Source organism: Branchiostoma lanceolatum, chromosome 6, assembly GCF_035083965.1.
Source record: "Branchiostoma lanceolatum isolate klBraLanc5 chromosome 6, klBraLanc5.hap2, whole genome shotgun sequence".
Classification (NCBI taxonomy): domain Eukaryota; kingdom Metazoa; phylum Chordata; class Leptocardii; order Amphioxiformes; family Branchiostomatidae; genus Branchiostoma; species Branchiostoma lanceolatum.
The window spans coordinates 5,329,419-5,345,993 of NC_089727.1; the positions used below are offsets into that span (position 1 = coordinate 5,329,419).

A 16,575-nucleotide genomic window follows, 5' to 3' on the forward strand; every position below is an offset into this window, starting at 1 on the left:
CAAAATCATGATCTACAGCCCAAAAAAGTGACCCAGTTAATGCATCTACTTCTATGGTGGTTTTATAAGTTTGCAGTAGGAGAAAAAAGTGTTTGAAGTTTGTGGTTGAAAAAACTCTGCAGTAAAGTACAGCAGAAATTTTAAAAACAAACATTTGTGGTATAACGTTACTGGTGTTATAATTTCTCTATCAGAAGTCACCTCGAAAACCATGAAAATAAAACTGCCACAAACAGTTCAAGATTTACAGTATAATGTTTTCAGTATTTTGTTTCTCCAATCTGATCAGTGATGAATCTTATCACATACAACATTCCCATGTCAAGCACCAAGGGCTACCAGAACTTGAAATGTGCTGAGTCAGCAAATATTTCTCCCTCTCTCTCAACAGTTGTTGCACAATGCGCAAGTAATAAAACTATGATTGAGCAGACAGAAAGATCCTAAATCTACCAGTTGCGTTAAATGAGTAGAGAAGAGTAGAGTAGAGTAGAGTTTATGGTCAGGTAGGATGTCTTTCCAGTTAAGACCTATCTTTCTCTTCTTCAACTGACTGTCACAATGGGTTTTTATTTAATGTGGAGGGTCCAGTTTTCTGTGGTTATACTTGAAGGGGTGGTTCTCCATAAAGTTGTCGAATCTTGCTTTGAAAGCATTTACTGAGGGTGCATGGACGTGTTGTTTTTCTTTTTCTTCTGATTGCCCACTTTGTCCTGATGGTAAATACATATACGGGGGAATCCCTTTCACGCAGGTTCAAATTTCGCGCCACGCGTACGTGCCCGACAGATTTGCATACGGAAGCCCGAGCCGTCGGGGTGGTTTGTTGTGGAGCGGGTGTGGTTGTTCCGCCGAGCAGTGGCCGTGACAAAATTCCGGTTGGACCACGACGCCGAAAAAACCCACAGCCCGCTGAGATCAACCTTGTTCCCACAACGTGGACGGATTTCTCGATCTTGGATTTTTGAGAGAGGGAGAAGGAGAGGTCGGTTTGTGAGAGGACTGCTACAGAGAAGGGAGCGAAAATGGGTAGGTACAGATGAGGCTGTTTTCAGCGCAAAAATGGATAACATGTTTATGTAGCGCGCGATGCTTGCAGAAAAACGATCTGTGCTTCTTCCTGCTTCCCACTGTTTCTCGTCATTACATGCCCATTTTCTCAGCGTCTTGAGCAAATTAACGTTCCCTAGAATATTCTTGATATAATTATCGGGCTCTCTACCCAGGAATAATCAGACACGACCCCCAAAATAGGCCACAGCGATCAAAATAAAGGACAATGTCTGCAGATGTGGCGGATTTGAAAGATCTGTTCAATATGCAAGCTCACAGTCGCACCACCGACCTAAGGTCCGGGGGCCATTTTTCTCCGCTTTTGGGTGGGACTTGCCCGGGTATTTTCACCTGTATGGTAGCATCTGGGACAGCCACTGATTTGGGGAGGACGATATGACTTATTAGTAACATAGCGGCGTCTTGAATATTGATGAAATCGACTCCCTCTGCCACTGTGTTCGCGCGTAGCGCTAATCAAAATCAAAACAGTTCTTCAACAGGTTGCCTTTGTTTGATTGTGCTTTTTTTCACCCGATACATGCCGCTATGATGTTAATTGTCCTTTTTGTGGCCGGCAGGATTGTAAGATAGGGGGAGGAGGGTTAATTTGTCAGATCATGAATATGGGCCAATTTACACACAGCTTGTCTAGATATCTGGACTGCAGATATCTGCCAGGCGACAGCTTTTTTCTGTGTCTAAACAGGAATTTTATGGTCTAAATGAGGGTTTCTTTAGATGTCGGGAAAATTTCAGCCGACCACTCTGAAGCATTCGCCCGACAACTCAGCGGGAGTCCCCGACCGCTCCAGCCGGACGTCTAAACAGAATGTGTCGCGTAGTAGACATCTGGAGGTCGGGGTTCACGCTAGTTTGCATATTTGGCGGGCGATAAAGCGGGAAAACTTCTTAGCATCAAGGACAATTTGTTCTCAAACGGGCGACGGACTTCTTTCGCGATGCCAGATCGTTCGGTGGATCGGCCCTCCCCCCTCCGCCACGACAAGGGCAGCGAGTAGGAACGCAGCGTTGATTCTGACCGGTCGCTGTCGCCTTCCCCGGTACCTCTAACGCCTCTTACGCTCAACCCTTGCTTGCTGCCTCATGTTTAGCCACACGCGAGTCAGATAAAGAAAGAATACCATATTCATCATGACGAAAAACACAGGCGGTTCTCCCGCCATTTTGAAACGCGCGCAAAAGGTTAAATAGGGTCACGAGTGCAATCAGCGCGCTGCGTGAGTCCTGCGGTACTTCCTGTCGGTGTGTATAAATGCGTCCAGATATCTAAGGCTCAGATGTCGGCGGATTTTTAGATATCTGAAAAAACTCTGTATAAATTGGGTTTATGAATCGTCAAGGATCAAGGCTGAATGTGTGTGATGTGTATTGGTATGCAAACAAGTGGGGAGTGTCGTTGTTCAACATGGCGAGTGGGTGTGAAACGGTCACCATTGTGTGGTGTTCTAACACTTGTTCAGCCACAAGCCAAAGATCTCTAGGATAGAGCTGAACACGGAAACAAAATAAAAAGGGAATGTGTGATATGTGATGTAAAAGGGCTGAGAACGCTGCTTGTTTATGTTATGTCAGTAAAGAGATATCGTATAGGATATGAATTTTATGATAGAAGGAATTAGATATGCTTCAGTTTTCGTGCAACTTTTTTTAACCAAAATTGTTCCTAAGATATGGGCACTGCCTAACATTATTATGAATCCTGCAAAAGAATTGGTGTCATTGTTGCCCCTCCATTATTTTCAGCCATAAAAGAACTTGGAATGGAATTGAATTGAATTGAAAGAAAAGAGGAAAGTTCAGGAATAGAATGCAAAACACTTCTTGGCATGCAGCCAGTCGCATGTGATCAGAATTTTGCCAGAAAATTGTTATGTTCAACCTTGTCCTAGAAACGGTGGCACAGGAACTGGCCATTTGGTGACCTTTTAGTCTCCAAGCAGATATAGAAAAAGACTTTGAGACCGTAGAGAGGCAAGCTCACAATTTCACGGAGCAGCGTAGAAAGGCATGCAGCTCTGTGGATACAGGAACTTGAGAATCATCACGATTTTGCCATCCAACGTCATCTTGGAGATTAATGACATTTCTGGTGCATGTTTTGTAGATGCAGATATCCCCTTCTTCATAGTTAACGGAACACCCTCATTGAACCTCTGGATATCTGTTGTTGTCCTCCATCTTTGATGTGAATAGGGGTCTTTGAAGTTCATGCTTCCTGTTAATCCAGGAAATGTCAATTGTTCCTGGATAGAGTTTGATTCTTGTTCTAGTTGTAGGCTATCAGATTTTTTTTTCTCAAATGATGTAAAAAGAACATCTTCAGAATACACAAGAAATAGCTGATATCAATGAAGATGTTTTCTTCTTCTGTGTTTTACATGTAGATTGACCTTTGTGTCACATCAAAGTAGTGATAAATCTTTACCCCTATACACTGGGTATGAACTCAGTATTACCAAGTGTATTTATATCCAACACAGACTGTAAAAAGACTGATTATGGAGAGCTATTTTGATCGTGATAGCCATGTATGCAAAATGACTATAACAGTGGTGAAAGGCAGTAGGTAACATAATATATTTTTGTGTCAATCAATCATTGAGACAAGAATTTGAAATGCAGCCAATGTTATGCTTTTCAATGGTTTGATCTGTGTTACCAGTTGACCTTCTAGGGATCACGATTTTGCGGGGTAGGGTTGGTGGTGTACTAGACCTAGAAAAAGAATTATGAAAAAGAAATAAAGGATGACTTATGAAAATGCAAAGTTGAGTTACAATTAGGATTTGAAGAAGAAACATAAGAAAACAACGGCGATGCCACTATATGAATATATCATACTGTTAGAATCACAATATATACATGTTAAGGGGACAGGCTTTTTAGCGAATGCCCACAAACGCCCACTCTGGCGAAGTCCGCGCTGCACGAATCTAATTTTTTTTGCTCGGAATATGTTCAGGTTGTGCTCCCATTGATTAATCCTGAGTTTCAAGTCAATCCATAGATCCGAAGTTAAATAAAGCGAACTTGAAGATTCTTACCTGGCTTTTTAGCGAATGCCCAGCCAAAAATGGCTTTTTAGCGAATGCCCACTATATCAGCCAAAATATCGGCCATCGTGACACGGGCGCTAAATCTAACACCATAAACATGTTCAACAAGTTGTCCCCTGAATGTGTACTCAGTTTCCGTGCTGTACACGCCTGTAAAGTCACTTTATTTTACGAAATACACGGCGCGGCCGCGGCACGTCTACGGGGTAGAGGCCGCAGGTAACCTGTCCCAAATATGCAAATGAGCCGCCATCTTGGATTTTTACGTCCGGGGCCGTGGATTCCCACGCCGTGTATTTCGTAAAATAAAGTGACTTTACAGGCGTGTACAGCAAGGAAACTGAGTACACATTTAGGGGACAACTTGTTGAACATGTTTATGGTGTTAGATTTAGCGCCAGTGTCACGATGGCCGATATTTTGGCTGTTATAGTGGGCATTCGCTAAAAAGCCTTTTTTGCTGGGCATTCGCTAAAAAGCCAGGTAAGAATCTTCAAGTTCGCTTTATTTAACTTCGGATCTATGGATTGACTTGAAACTCAGGATTAATCAATGGGAGCACAACCTGAACATATTCCAAGCAAAAAAAATTAGATTCGTGCAGCGCGAATTTCGCCAGAGTGGGCGTTTGTGGGCATTCGCTAAAAAGCCGATGCGCATGTTAAGTTATACTCTAGCAGGGCTCATGTCGTCATGATCAAAATAAAGGGTACATGATTTTTTTGTCTAGTGCACCTAAATATTTTTGTAGGATTATGTATCGTTAAGTTACTATTGTACACTGGTTACAGTGCCATATTCTTGACATTTTAAGATGTGTCAGAATAAAACAGTAAAACTTTTGTTGTATTTTTTTACTTTTTCTTGTTTTAAATTTTGAACTTAGGTATTAGAATTTGGCTTGATTTATCTTATGTTATACACCCAAGAGTTTGTTTTATGCACCTAATTTTTTAGGTTAGGTGTACAAGCGTACTTATTTAAAAAAAAAAATGTCTAGCCCTGGCTGGGTTTGTCCTCTCTCCTATCCTCTATGTCCTCACTGTTTTGACCCGGTGATGATTGATTTTAGCAGCCAGTATTACTGAGGTTTGGGGTCAAGGTCAGCCATGATGAATACCCTTGGTAGCCTGTTGTCATGGTGATTGATGGAGGTTCTACTGCACCCTGCCTGCCTATGGTCTATGTTTGGGTCTGTCAGCAGATTGCATAGATATGAAAGGTTTTAGGAGGGCCTTTGATGTCAAAGAGAAACCAAATTTTACTTGACAAACCGGAAATGTTATAAAGAAAAAACGCATTCAGCAATGCAATGATATGATTTCAACTCCTCAGTGTCAGACAGGCCATTTGAAACTAGCATCTTAATTAATACTTTGTTGTAAACCGTTGTATATTGTGGTTGCTAAAAGTTCTTAGAATGACCTGCTTGGAGAGTATGTGGCATACACTTGAAGATGTAAAGTTTTCAAGAACTGATGCCTTGACTGTCAAAAAAGGATACGCTGTTATTACTTTCACAAGAAGGACCAGGTTATGTTTTCACTGCTGTTTTTTCATGTCTGTCTGTAGAACACATTATCATGAAACTACAGATGGACCCGTATGATATTTGTTGTTGTTGTTGTTATGACTTGACTTGTTGTTGTTATTGTCCTTGTTTAAGGTCTATTTTATCGCTAGACGTGGTCTTTTGGTGCTGGTACGTTGGTAGGTGATGGGAAAACAAGGGTCAAATTCATTACTGGGCCTCCTAGCGCCTTTTTACAGTCCATGCAGCGGAACTTCCGGTTTTGATATCTCATGTTCTGGACATATTATGGTCATGATTTTTGAGTGGTAGATAGCTCTTCTGTGAAAAGAAAATCGTCCACCTGGAAAGCCCTGGACTATTCATTGCATAGATAGGAAATGGTTCTTGGATGACTGTATGTTTGGTCTTCGATGACTGTATGTTTGGTATGCAAGGTGAGTATTGTACCAGCTGCAGGACACACCCAAACCTTGCTCATTTCACAAACAGTGTGTGAAGCAAAGTAGGACAGTTTACAACAGGTGAAGCAGGTGTCAACCAGGTGTCATCTTGTTCTGAGCCTTTTAAGTGTGGTCTGTAAGTTTAATCTGCCCCCAAGGAAGAAGAAATATAAGAATAGGAAGTTAGAACCTTTTTTACTTTGGGTGCATGTACTTTACTGTATACATGAAAAAGTGGATGCTGAAAGTGTTATGAGGAAGTGAACGTTTCAGTTCATAACAGAAGTTTATACTGAAAAAATTTGTAATTGTTGCCTTAATTGAAGACCACAGTCAAAGATGTCACAAGTCACACAATGTTTGTTGTGATTCAGCCCACCTGAAAGAAAATTCAATGACCTGTCACCTCTGTTTACATCTCAGGATTGCCATCAACAAGATATCCATATTAGCCCTGCTCATTGTCTGAACCTGAGTAAAATTGATAATAGCTTAAAATTATAATTGTCCTTCTTATAATTTATACATGATATATTTCTCTTCTGACTGTTTCACCCTTTTGTATCATGTAATACTATAGTGTGGGAAAAAAATTCAAAAGAAACTAGGTGTGGCAGAAGCCTTGAAATTCCACTGCCATTATCTTCTTTTGAGCTTGGAATTTAGGTATGTAAGGCTTTGAAAAACATTGCATAGGTTTTCAAATCACTGCTTTCCAATATGTACTTGAATATGACGTTGTCCAAGACATTGTCAGAACTTGGTTGCTAAATGTCACTGATTTCTGCCATCATCCAGTTGTTGCTGAAAAGGGTTACTGAGAAGTATCAATAACTGTCAGAAATTATTTCTATGCCTTTTGTATTCATAATCTCTTAGCCAATTCAAAAATGTAATTGGTTACTAGTAAGTATCTTCAGAATTTTCCTTTAGAAAATGTAAAGATTTTAAATGTTAGGGTAAAATTTCATTACTGTCGTTGGCCTGAGGGCAAGTTTTACCTTGAAGAAAGATATCCGTAAACTAACAATGAGTCAGTTTTCCTGTTACTGTGGCTCCAGGCTATATAATCTGCCTCATACATAGTGATTTTATCACCAGAGGAAGTGAACTTCTCTACATGAAAGGTGAGTTAATTGAAAGCCGCATATCAACCGCAAGAATGAAAATTTCATGACAATGATAACGTTACGGGTCTGACGACGGAGATAAGGGATTTATCAGTAACGATTGTTAGGGGAAGGGTTACGCTTGCGCCTGAAGGGCTGTTGAATTATTTATCCTGCTCACCAAATTATGCAGCAGTAATAATCTTGTGGCAGATTATAACTTCCCAAATTAGTGGCTCAAAATAAATGTGTTATCTCCAGGACTGTTTGGGTTATCAATATTTATACCAACTAAATTTCAATACATTAAAGACATGCAGTATTTTCCTCCTGATCATTAAACTACAAAAAATAATGTTTCATTATGCTATGTGAATTTTAAATTCTTGATAAAACCATTCAATCAGAACCTGATCTGTATCTTATAATTAGGAAGTAATATATCTGAACTTTAATTACAATATTTTAATGTATATGTTGAAAAGAAAATTAAGGCTCATCTGTTAAGTGTTTAACATCTTGTTATTGTTATACTGCATGGCTTCCCAAGGAAGCTTTATTTTTCTCCTGTGTCAAATGATGGATATCCCCCTCATTGCCATCACCAAGGCTGATAAATGATATCGCAGGGCGATTTTCGATTCCATTAACTAGAGCAGCCCCTGCAAAATCAATTGTTATTGTAATCTGCTGAATTATCATAGGATTTTGTCGCTCATGTCTGTACAATAATGACCGTACAGGTGGTTGGTTAGGTGTACAATAGGCATTGATGGCACACAGTTAAGCCCTGCTAATGGTAAGAAGTGGATCAATATTCAATAAAGTGAGCGGTAAGGGAGTTATAACTTTTGAAACAGGCGCCAGAGAAGTTCATCATTAGATGCTTATATTGTGCATCAATATCTGCATACAGAGAGGAGCAGCATGCCGTGGACTGAATTACAGTTATTTAGATAGGAGCTGGATCGGAGACCAATCTTGAAAACCCATTTCACAGGCCTTGGGTTTCAACTATAACTTGCAGAATGAGCTAGAAGCTCATTTCGTTTGTGAATACTACTTTCAGTAAATGTTAGGTTTATCCCTTGCAATCGTTTGTCTTTACAGCTGTTCTAGTGATGTTATATGTTGCTTGCTCCAAGTGCAGTTATACAGTTAAACAGTTATGCCTGGGGAAGACCACTCACGTGACATTATAAAATCTGGTCTATGTCGACAGTATTCTTATGCTTGGTTCAATAGGAACAAATAAGAAAAGGAGTCACATTGCCCAGGTGGTCCTTATGTAAAAGTGGTCATTTGTACACTGGTTTGACTGTAACTATGAGTATATGTCTGTTTCCACTTCTCTAGGTCTAGCAGCAGCCATATACATTTAGTGTGATGTATCACAGATACTTCTGAATCAGTTCCTGGCTTCTTGAGTAAACCCTGTTTTCCAAACATGTAAACACATTACATGTGAGACAAGCCTGTAAGTCTGTCAGGAGTAAACAGTTGTGCTGAGAGAAGTAAACCATGTATTGGTTCCCACTCTGTTGCTATCCACTGATCGTTTGTTCCTAGGGATGCCAGTCCTTGTAACACTTCACACAAAAGCCCACTACCTCAACTGTCAACAGGTTGGAACTGGTTTCTTCCTTTGGCAAGGGCATCCAGGAAGTATTTAGACCAACCTAGTCTGGATGCCAGACCTCCAAACTCTAAAATATCTATCCAACATGATAGATATTTTAGAGTTTAGGGGTCTGGCATACAGTCTAAGACCAACCTTTTACTGTAATTACCATTTCCTTATGTTTTGAATTGTCCTTGACCCCCAATCCTTTTGATTTTATTAAAACAAATCTTTTCCGTTTTAGCGACTATACTATAGTGTTACCAACTCACACTCACTAACCAGTCTAATGTCTTTACTGCAACATTGAATTTGATGAGAGGTAAGCTCTAGGTCAGCTAGATTTCTTTTTTTTGTGCTTGCTGTAAACCACGTAATTCCATATATGTGGCCCCAACATAGCTGTCTTGATATAACTTCCTCAGTAGTTGCTGTGCTCCTCAGCAAGTGTACTTGCTGAAGTAGCATGTAAGATAGACCCCCTATGACCAGCCATGTTGACATTATTTATCAGTACTTATGTTTGACATGCTCCTGTAGTGTGAGTAGAAACACTTCAATTAGGGACAGGATAGATTTGTTTGATCCTTGTTTGATGATAACCTGTGGGTGTGTCTGTGGTCACATTTGGTGGTGCATTTAACTTTAGCTCAGCCATAAGACTTTGTTGTTTCAGCAGTTTTTAATGTCTGAACCTAAAGATCGGATGAGGTCCACTGTATGTAAAAGCTAGTCACTGTAAGATGACACCTCTCTAACTGATCCTAGTCCAGTCAAAGGCAAAGCTTCATACAGTATGCCTGTTTTCAATGTTAGATATTAGCTTTGTTGTAACTAGACAGTTGAACTTCCACTGACATAGTTATCCCCTCGCCAATTAGTTGTAATGGCCATCTGACCTGGCCTTCACTACAGTAAAATTTGTAGCACCACTAGTGTGATTAAGTAACAGGTGCATTGGATTTTCACCTCTGCCTGGACAGCTAAGCAAGGAGGTGAAGACTCGGACTTCAGTCTGTAATAGCCTTGGTTTTATTCAAAGTATTGATATTTTTCCGCTGTTATTTGTCTTCTTCTTCTTACAACACCAGGAAAGCAAATGACCTGTCTAGTTGGTTCCCCTGTTACCCCCAAGATTTATTACCAGTTAAGGCTTTCATTTTAAGTGTGGCAAATGGAGAGATTTGAAGTCTTGGCTCTCGTCTATCTGGCTTGGAGCCATGCATATCTGCAGGAAGCACTGAGACATGCCTAGAATGTCTGGAGAACTGTATTAAGATGTTACATAGTCTGTCTGTAATTGAAGAGAATTTTACAAGTTATTTCAGGGGGAGTCATGAATTTTACACCTTTTCAAGGGGAGCCGCATGCCCATTTTCCGCAAGGTGTCGGCAAGCTAATTTGATTTACCGTAATTTGTATGGAAATCTTTTTTATTCCTGTAAGTTGAAGCAAGATGGCCACATGTTACGTAATTGACTTCATGAATGTATTTATACGGACAATCCTATTGGAATATCCTAGAATCTCCTAGCATGAAGAGTTGTTGGGACCTCCCATGCCAGCCCTCTTCCAGATATTTGAGAGGAACCTAGTTAATGAAACCATTATTGGTCGGTTTTTATCAGTATGATAGCTTAGATTTAATTATTCATTTATCTTATCATTTCGTGGGTTGAAGCCTTGATTCTAAGGATGATTTGTTGTTGATGAAATTTTGGGAAAAGTCTAGTTGTGAAGATCTTGGTTCTGGTACTCTCCAAGCAGAGGAGTGGGTCCGGCAGGTTTTTGACGTGTTTTTAGGCGTTTTTGTCGGGCTTTCTACTTTGTCATGGTTTCTTTCTATCTTTAACCCACACCTCTGCCGGCAGACGGAAGCTTCAATGCCTAATAAACCTAATCACTTCAACACATTACAAGCGTTTCACAAGTAAGTGCGAAGCGTGCCCGACCAGGCACGGGATTCCCTCCCCACGCGCCTCAGAACTTCCGGCCCAGTCTAACCAAGGACATAATCCTCGGTCTCATGATCGGTCGTGGCATTAATTTTCATGCCATGTTCTTACGCTTCCCCTACCCTTTTGCTAACTGCAATTACTATTCGTATGAAAATAACAGCTCAACGTGCAGCCAAAGACATCTGGGGTTTACAAAGTCTCCGCGATACTCAACTACGATCCAGACCATTTGGGCCGTCGTACCAGAAGACAAAGTACAGCCCGAAATAGCCATAGAGTCTCTCATTTTTACTCCCCACTGCGGAAATGCAATGCTGTTGTGTGAGGATATCGTATAATCTCAAAAAGTCTCTAAACTACTACCCACAAATACATACAAAACAATCAGGACGCCATGTTGGAAAGTCGCTGCGATGTCCGTCAGCAAATGACTTGCCTATCGTGACCGCACTTCATTTACACCATCCAAAAAACATCAAAGAACGAATCACACAAAAATTTGTACAATCCTCTGGTGTCATTTGGGAATTTCTAAGTCTCTGTTGGTAGAACTCCATCGCCAATTTCGCTGTCACTGTTGTTGAAAAGTTCCCGTCTAAATATGAACACAGCGAGCGGCGGCATCGGTAACCGCATGTAACGTAAACAAGGTACGTGTTCCCGTTCGTAATCCATTTAACGATGCCTGAGATAATGATAACAATAATTCCTAGTAATGCAGTTCAAGTTGATACGTAATACACATTTATTTCATATGTCTTGTTCATGCATCATTATATTTTTCTTGTGAGGTATCCAATGGAAATTTACGTTATGATGCTATCAATGATCATGCCGGCGTGGGATCGTGGACACCAGCCTGTCGCATGAATAGGGCAGTCAGCGGGGGACCGGCGCGGCCCGGTGACTGCCGCTACACTTGCCGGATGTGTGATAATCCGGCGCAGTAAAATTGTTACCACTAATGATAATCTAATGTTCTCGGGGAGGAGTTACTGCCACCTTTTTTCAATGGAAGTAAATAGGTTTGCCCCGCCCCGAGGTCAGTGCCGGCAGAGGTGTGGGTTAAAGATAGAAAGAAACCATGACAAAGTAGAAAGCCCGACAAAAACGCCAAAAAACATGTCAAAAACCTGCCGGACCCACTCCTCTGCTTGGAGAGTAGGTACTGGGTCCAGTTCTTGATTTATGTTTTGGGTCCAGTTCTTGATTAGAGGATGGGGCGTTTATAGCTGAGCTCATACAGCCTCCCTTTGAAGTGTGATTACTAACATGTAAATCCTACAGAGGAAACTGTGATGCCTTGGGGACGTCTGGGCTTATGCTGACTTCTCAGATGTGAGATTATGTTGTTGAATGTAACACATCTGTTGTGAAGTACATGTTGTCAACTTGGCAGTACTTTTTCTTTGTGTTTGGTCAACATATGTTTTCCATTGTTACTTGAAAGCAAGGTGCCGTGGACCATAGAAATTCAAGGGCAAGCTTTGGATTAGTAGATTTACACTTTTGAACATGTTGAGCTCTTTAACAGTATCGAAGTGCATGTGGGGTATCCTTTACAATTTACCTTTAAATAATATGTTGTACATGTAATAGTATTTCTCCAACATTCATATTGATGATGTCTTTGCTAAACATTTCTTTTCCCAGAAATAGATTTGCTTTGATAATTGTTTAGACCGATTGACTCTGTGTATTGCAAAGGGTGAATAGAATTTAGTGGCCTCTAAGATAGATAGCTTCACTGTGTAGAAAGGTACGCGACAGCAAATCTTTCTCAGCTGAGCTATGATTGTACTTAATGGCAAGCTGTAATTTTGGTCACAAGAAGCATATTCATTTTGCACCTGTGTGACCTGGAATCTAAGCTTCTTTAGAGATTACGACTAAGTATTCCTGTTTAAGTCTCCTTTCAAAGGGACAGACTGTCTCCTAGCTTCATTAAATCCCTGTGATGGACAATCTGGTGGAATTATCTTCCCTGAGATCAGTGTTTGCCATCCCAACCATTTGTTGACCTATTTATGACAGCTTTCATTATACTGTAAATTCGTTTACTTTTGTAGTGTTTTATTTTATATTGGTAGGAAGGAAAAGGAGCTTTTCACTGTGTTTTTAATTCTGCAGTATAGTAGTGGAAGACATATTCGCTCTTTCATGAAATTGTGGCAGAGAGGTCAAAACCATGAAAGTAAAACCACAGTGAAAGGTTCAAGATTTACAGCATGTACAGCCTGCAGCTATGGAAATTTTATAACTGGCAACCACTTTTATAAAGACCTTTTATCCCATTTCTCCTCTAGTTACCACCACATAAAGGTATCATGCCTTTAGAAATGGGAAGCTGTTCCCATGTACTTTGTGGAATTAAATACAGCCCAAAAGTTTATTTGTCTAATAAGGTCATGCATTCGGGTGTCAAGAAGGTCGGTGATCTTTGTACAGAAATATATGCGCAGAAATGTCACCAATGTTGAGGACCGCCCAATAGAATCGTGCAGCTATAGAACATTTCCCTTGCAAATATATGACCCAGGGCAGTGGTGCTTGGATATCATAAAAATTAAGTCTTGGCAACAGCACAGTTTTATCGTATCCCTTGCTGTTTATGTATGCTAAAATTTGCTGCCAAGTTTGACATCAATTAGTGGTAAGAGCAGAAGTCAGCAGTTATTCTTTCTAAGATGATAAAAAGCCTTCTAATGAAGCTGAAATGGAATTGAATTTAAGTGTTAAATTTTAGCCTTTAGTATATACAGTATTATGACAATGAAAAAGCACTGTAAATCTTTAAATGTTCATGGTGGTTTTATTTTTTATTTCCACCTCAAATTCAGGACACTTTGAATAGACATTTCCAATGTATTACTGCAGAATTGTTGCAACTGTGAACTTAGAACAGTCAGCAAAAACCTTCTTTCACCTCCTATTGCAAAATAAAGAAAGACCCAGTGAAAATAAACAAATTTACAGTATGACAGTTTTTGTATCCCCTTATGTGGATTACCCCCACAACCTCTCCAGTATTGTGAGTAACAGCTGCAATGCAGAGAAGGACCCCCTGCCTGAGGCTGGTGGTTTTATGTTCAAAGGAACAACATTTACGTTTTGATTTATGGTTATTTCGGACACATTTGGGGCGCACCAATCAAAATTCGATAGGGTTAAAATCGTTTATCAAGTAGCTAGCACATAATGCCCAGGGTGTCATCTGTTGACAGATCATCCTTAATCATGTATTAATAGTTTTGGTAAGATGGTGTCATATAACCATTAACTGCTTCAGGTACCTTTGTGAAATTAAGTAATTGGATTATGGAGTGAGAGAAGAAGAGATGTAACATCAGTGATACAAAGTATTTTTTCAAACTGACTTTTTTGTGGAATTCTCCTCCTACCATGGAAACAATCATTTTCCAATTAAACTGTGAATATCTCCCTCCTTCAAAATCAGATGAAATTTTCTTCTCCAATGTTATTGTTGCCATCATGATTTTTTTAGGTGGACACAATCTCCAAAATTCTTTTTTTCGTATAGTGTCTAATAATAATAGTTGTCTCATGATTATTGCAGGTCATCATTTCATGAAGTCTATGATAGGCATTCAGTATATTCAGTATATATTTCTCTAATCTTCATGGTAGCCAAATTCTCACCCTTTGGCCTATACTACTGGTGACTGAGTAAGGCAGTTCCGATAATGCTTTATGATTTATGCTAAATTCAGGAAAGCAGTAGCTACAAAATCCTAAGAAGTAAGATGAAATGCCCTTCTGAACAAACTATGGGGAAACTAAAATAGCTTGCCTTTGCCTTACAGAAAAGGTGCATACAGGCCCTCAGTAAGGTTCAAAATTTACAATATTGTCCAGTTACCAACAGCTCACAAAGCCGAAGCCGCTAAACAGCACGACAAACACTTGACATCTGTGCACATCTGTCACTAACCGGCTGGCTCCTCTCAGCTGTTGACTCCTTCCACTTGTCAGGTTAACCTTGGGCTGAAGGTCACACTAATGTTGTGATTATGCAAGTCCATATTGTAATCTAACCCCCTCCAGAGAAATTGCCATGTCCTGAGTGGCTCAATTTGAGTTGAGGCAGTTTCATCTGAAATACTATTTTTTAATGGAGTCGCATATCTTTGCCCTGTGGTGACCCCTAGAAAGAGACAAGGCCTTTTCAACCAAAATCAATATACATGTACCTCAATGTGTGTTTGCAGATAGCATACCGTCTCAAGAAGCTGTGGATGGATCCTTCTGATCGTTGGCAGTGGGGTAAGCGAAAAGTCAAGGTTGATATTGATGATAATGGTCCTTCTAGGGGCTTTCAATGGTACTACAGCAGAACTTCCGGTTTTGATATATTTCTTTTATATTCCAAGATTGTGTTTTTGCTTTTTACAAGAAATTTTAGGATGATCTCTATCAAACAGCTCAAATAATCCTCTAGCAAAAATCTAACAACCAGATCATGTCTACTACATATACATGATGCAGACAATACGACTGCTGCGTCATGATTCATGGGAATCATTCTACCATTTTCCCCCATATAGTGTATGCTCTATCCATCATCTAATTCATTTAGTCTGGTTGGCTGCCTAAAGAGAAAGAACCTGAAATATAGCTCTACACAGTTGTATGTTATAAGTAATGAACATTAATGCTAATACATGGCAGCTTTCCACAACCAACTGTCAAAAGGCTACATTGAAATTACATGCGACAAAAAGTCCTGTCAGAATCCAGTAGTAAGTTTCCACTAAATAGATGATCAGTTAGCTCATTCATTAAGGCAATATTAATTAGTTGGTTCCAAATTTCTTTGATTACAAAGTGCAAAGCCCAGATAAAAACTGGTCAAGTAATTCTATGAATTGCATGAAGTAGTTTTTCACCGTCATGTATTTGACAGTTTTGAAATATATATATATATATATATATATTTATAGTACAATGTTATAAATTTATGTATGCCCTGTGCGCATGAACCCAGGAGATATGGTGAAGTTAATGATGCATACTGTGACATTGCTGCCTAGAGATATTACTGGCAAATTGTCATTCTGCTAGTGCTGCAAAGGATAACGTTATGTCAGGGAGCATGTACTCTTAATATGTCAGTAAACCATCCTGACATTTACAGTCCCACTGAATGACACTACGGGTATTTGGTTTGATACTGATGCTTCGAAAGAGATGAGAGCTGGTTGAAATATTTCTATGATATGCACATGACACATTTTTTAATTGATCATTCCAGCATGGTTACATATCAGGGAATATTCCAGTCAGAAAGTTGTTTGGGAGGGGGATGATCAACATGATTAATTTTCATGAAAGAACTTGGATGATTAAATTGAAGAAATAGATTCAAGCAAAAATTGATCTTGAACATGGAGGCCCCTGGGGTACCCATAACCTTTTCCATGCTGATGTTTGCTTACCCACTGTTTTTGCGGCGAAATTTGGGCAATACAAATTACAATCTTCAGGACAAAAAGCTACCCTGTCCCAAGTCATTGGAGCTTGGCAGAGAATTATATTGGGGCCTGAAGACACACCCTCTTGTCCTTGGTTACACAACCCTACAATATCAAACTCCACTGTAGGAACTGACATTTTTGTCAGAAAAAAATTCTGGTATGAATCGAGGTGGTATAATCTTTGCGCTTTTTGCGGTAACTTGACACCACAAATATGCATTTCCAATCATTACTAATAGTAAAGTAATCAATTACTACAACTATAGAGTCCATTCCGAGTCACCG

At 39.8% G+C, this 16,575-nt stretch overlaps 1 protein-coding gene across 1 annotated transcript in view; it reads left to right on the forward strand.

Moving 5' to 3' along the window:
• Positions 1 to 792: 792 nt before the first annotated feature.
• LOC136437289 (neuronal membrane glycoprotein M6-a-like) overlaps positions 793 to 16,575 on the forward strand; it is a 36,053-nt gene continuing 20,270 nt past the window's right edge. Inside the window, exon 1 of the mRNA XM_066431810.1 lies at positions 793 to 1,029. Within this exon, the coding sequence (XP_066287907.1) occupies positions 1,026 to 1,029 (4 nt within the window). The 5' untranslated portion in view covers positions 793 to 1,025. The remainder of the gene's footprint in view (positions 1,030 to 16,575) is intronic.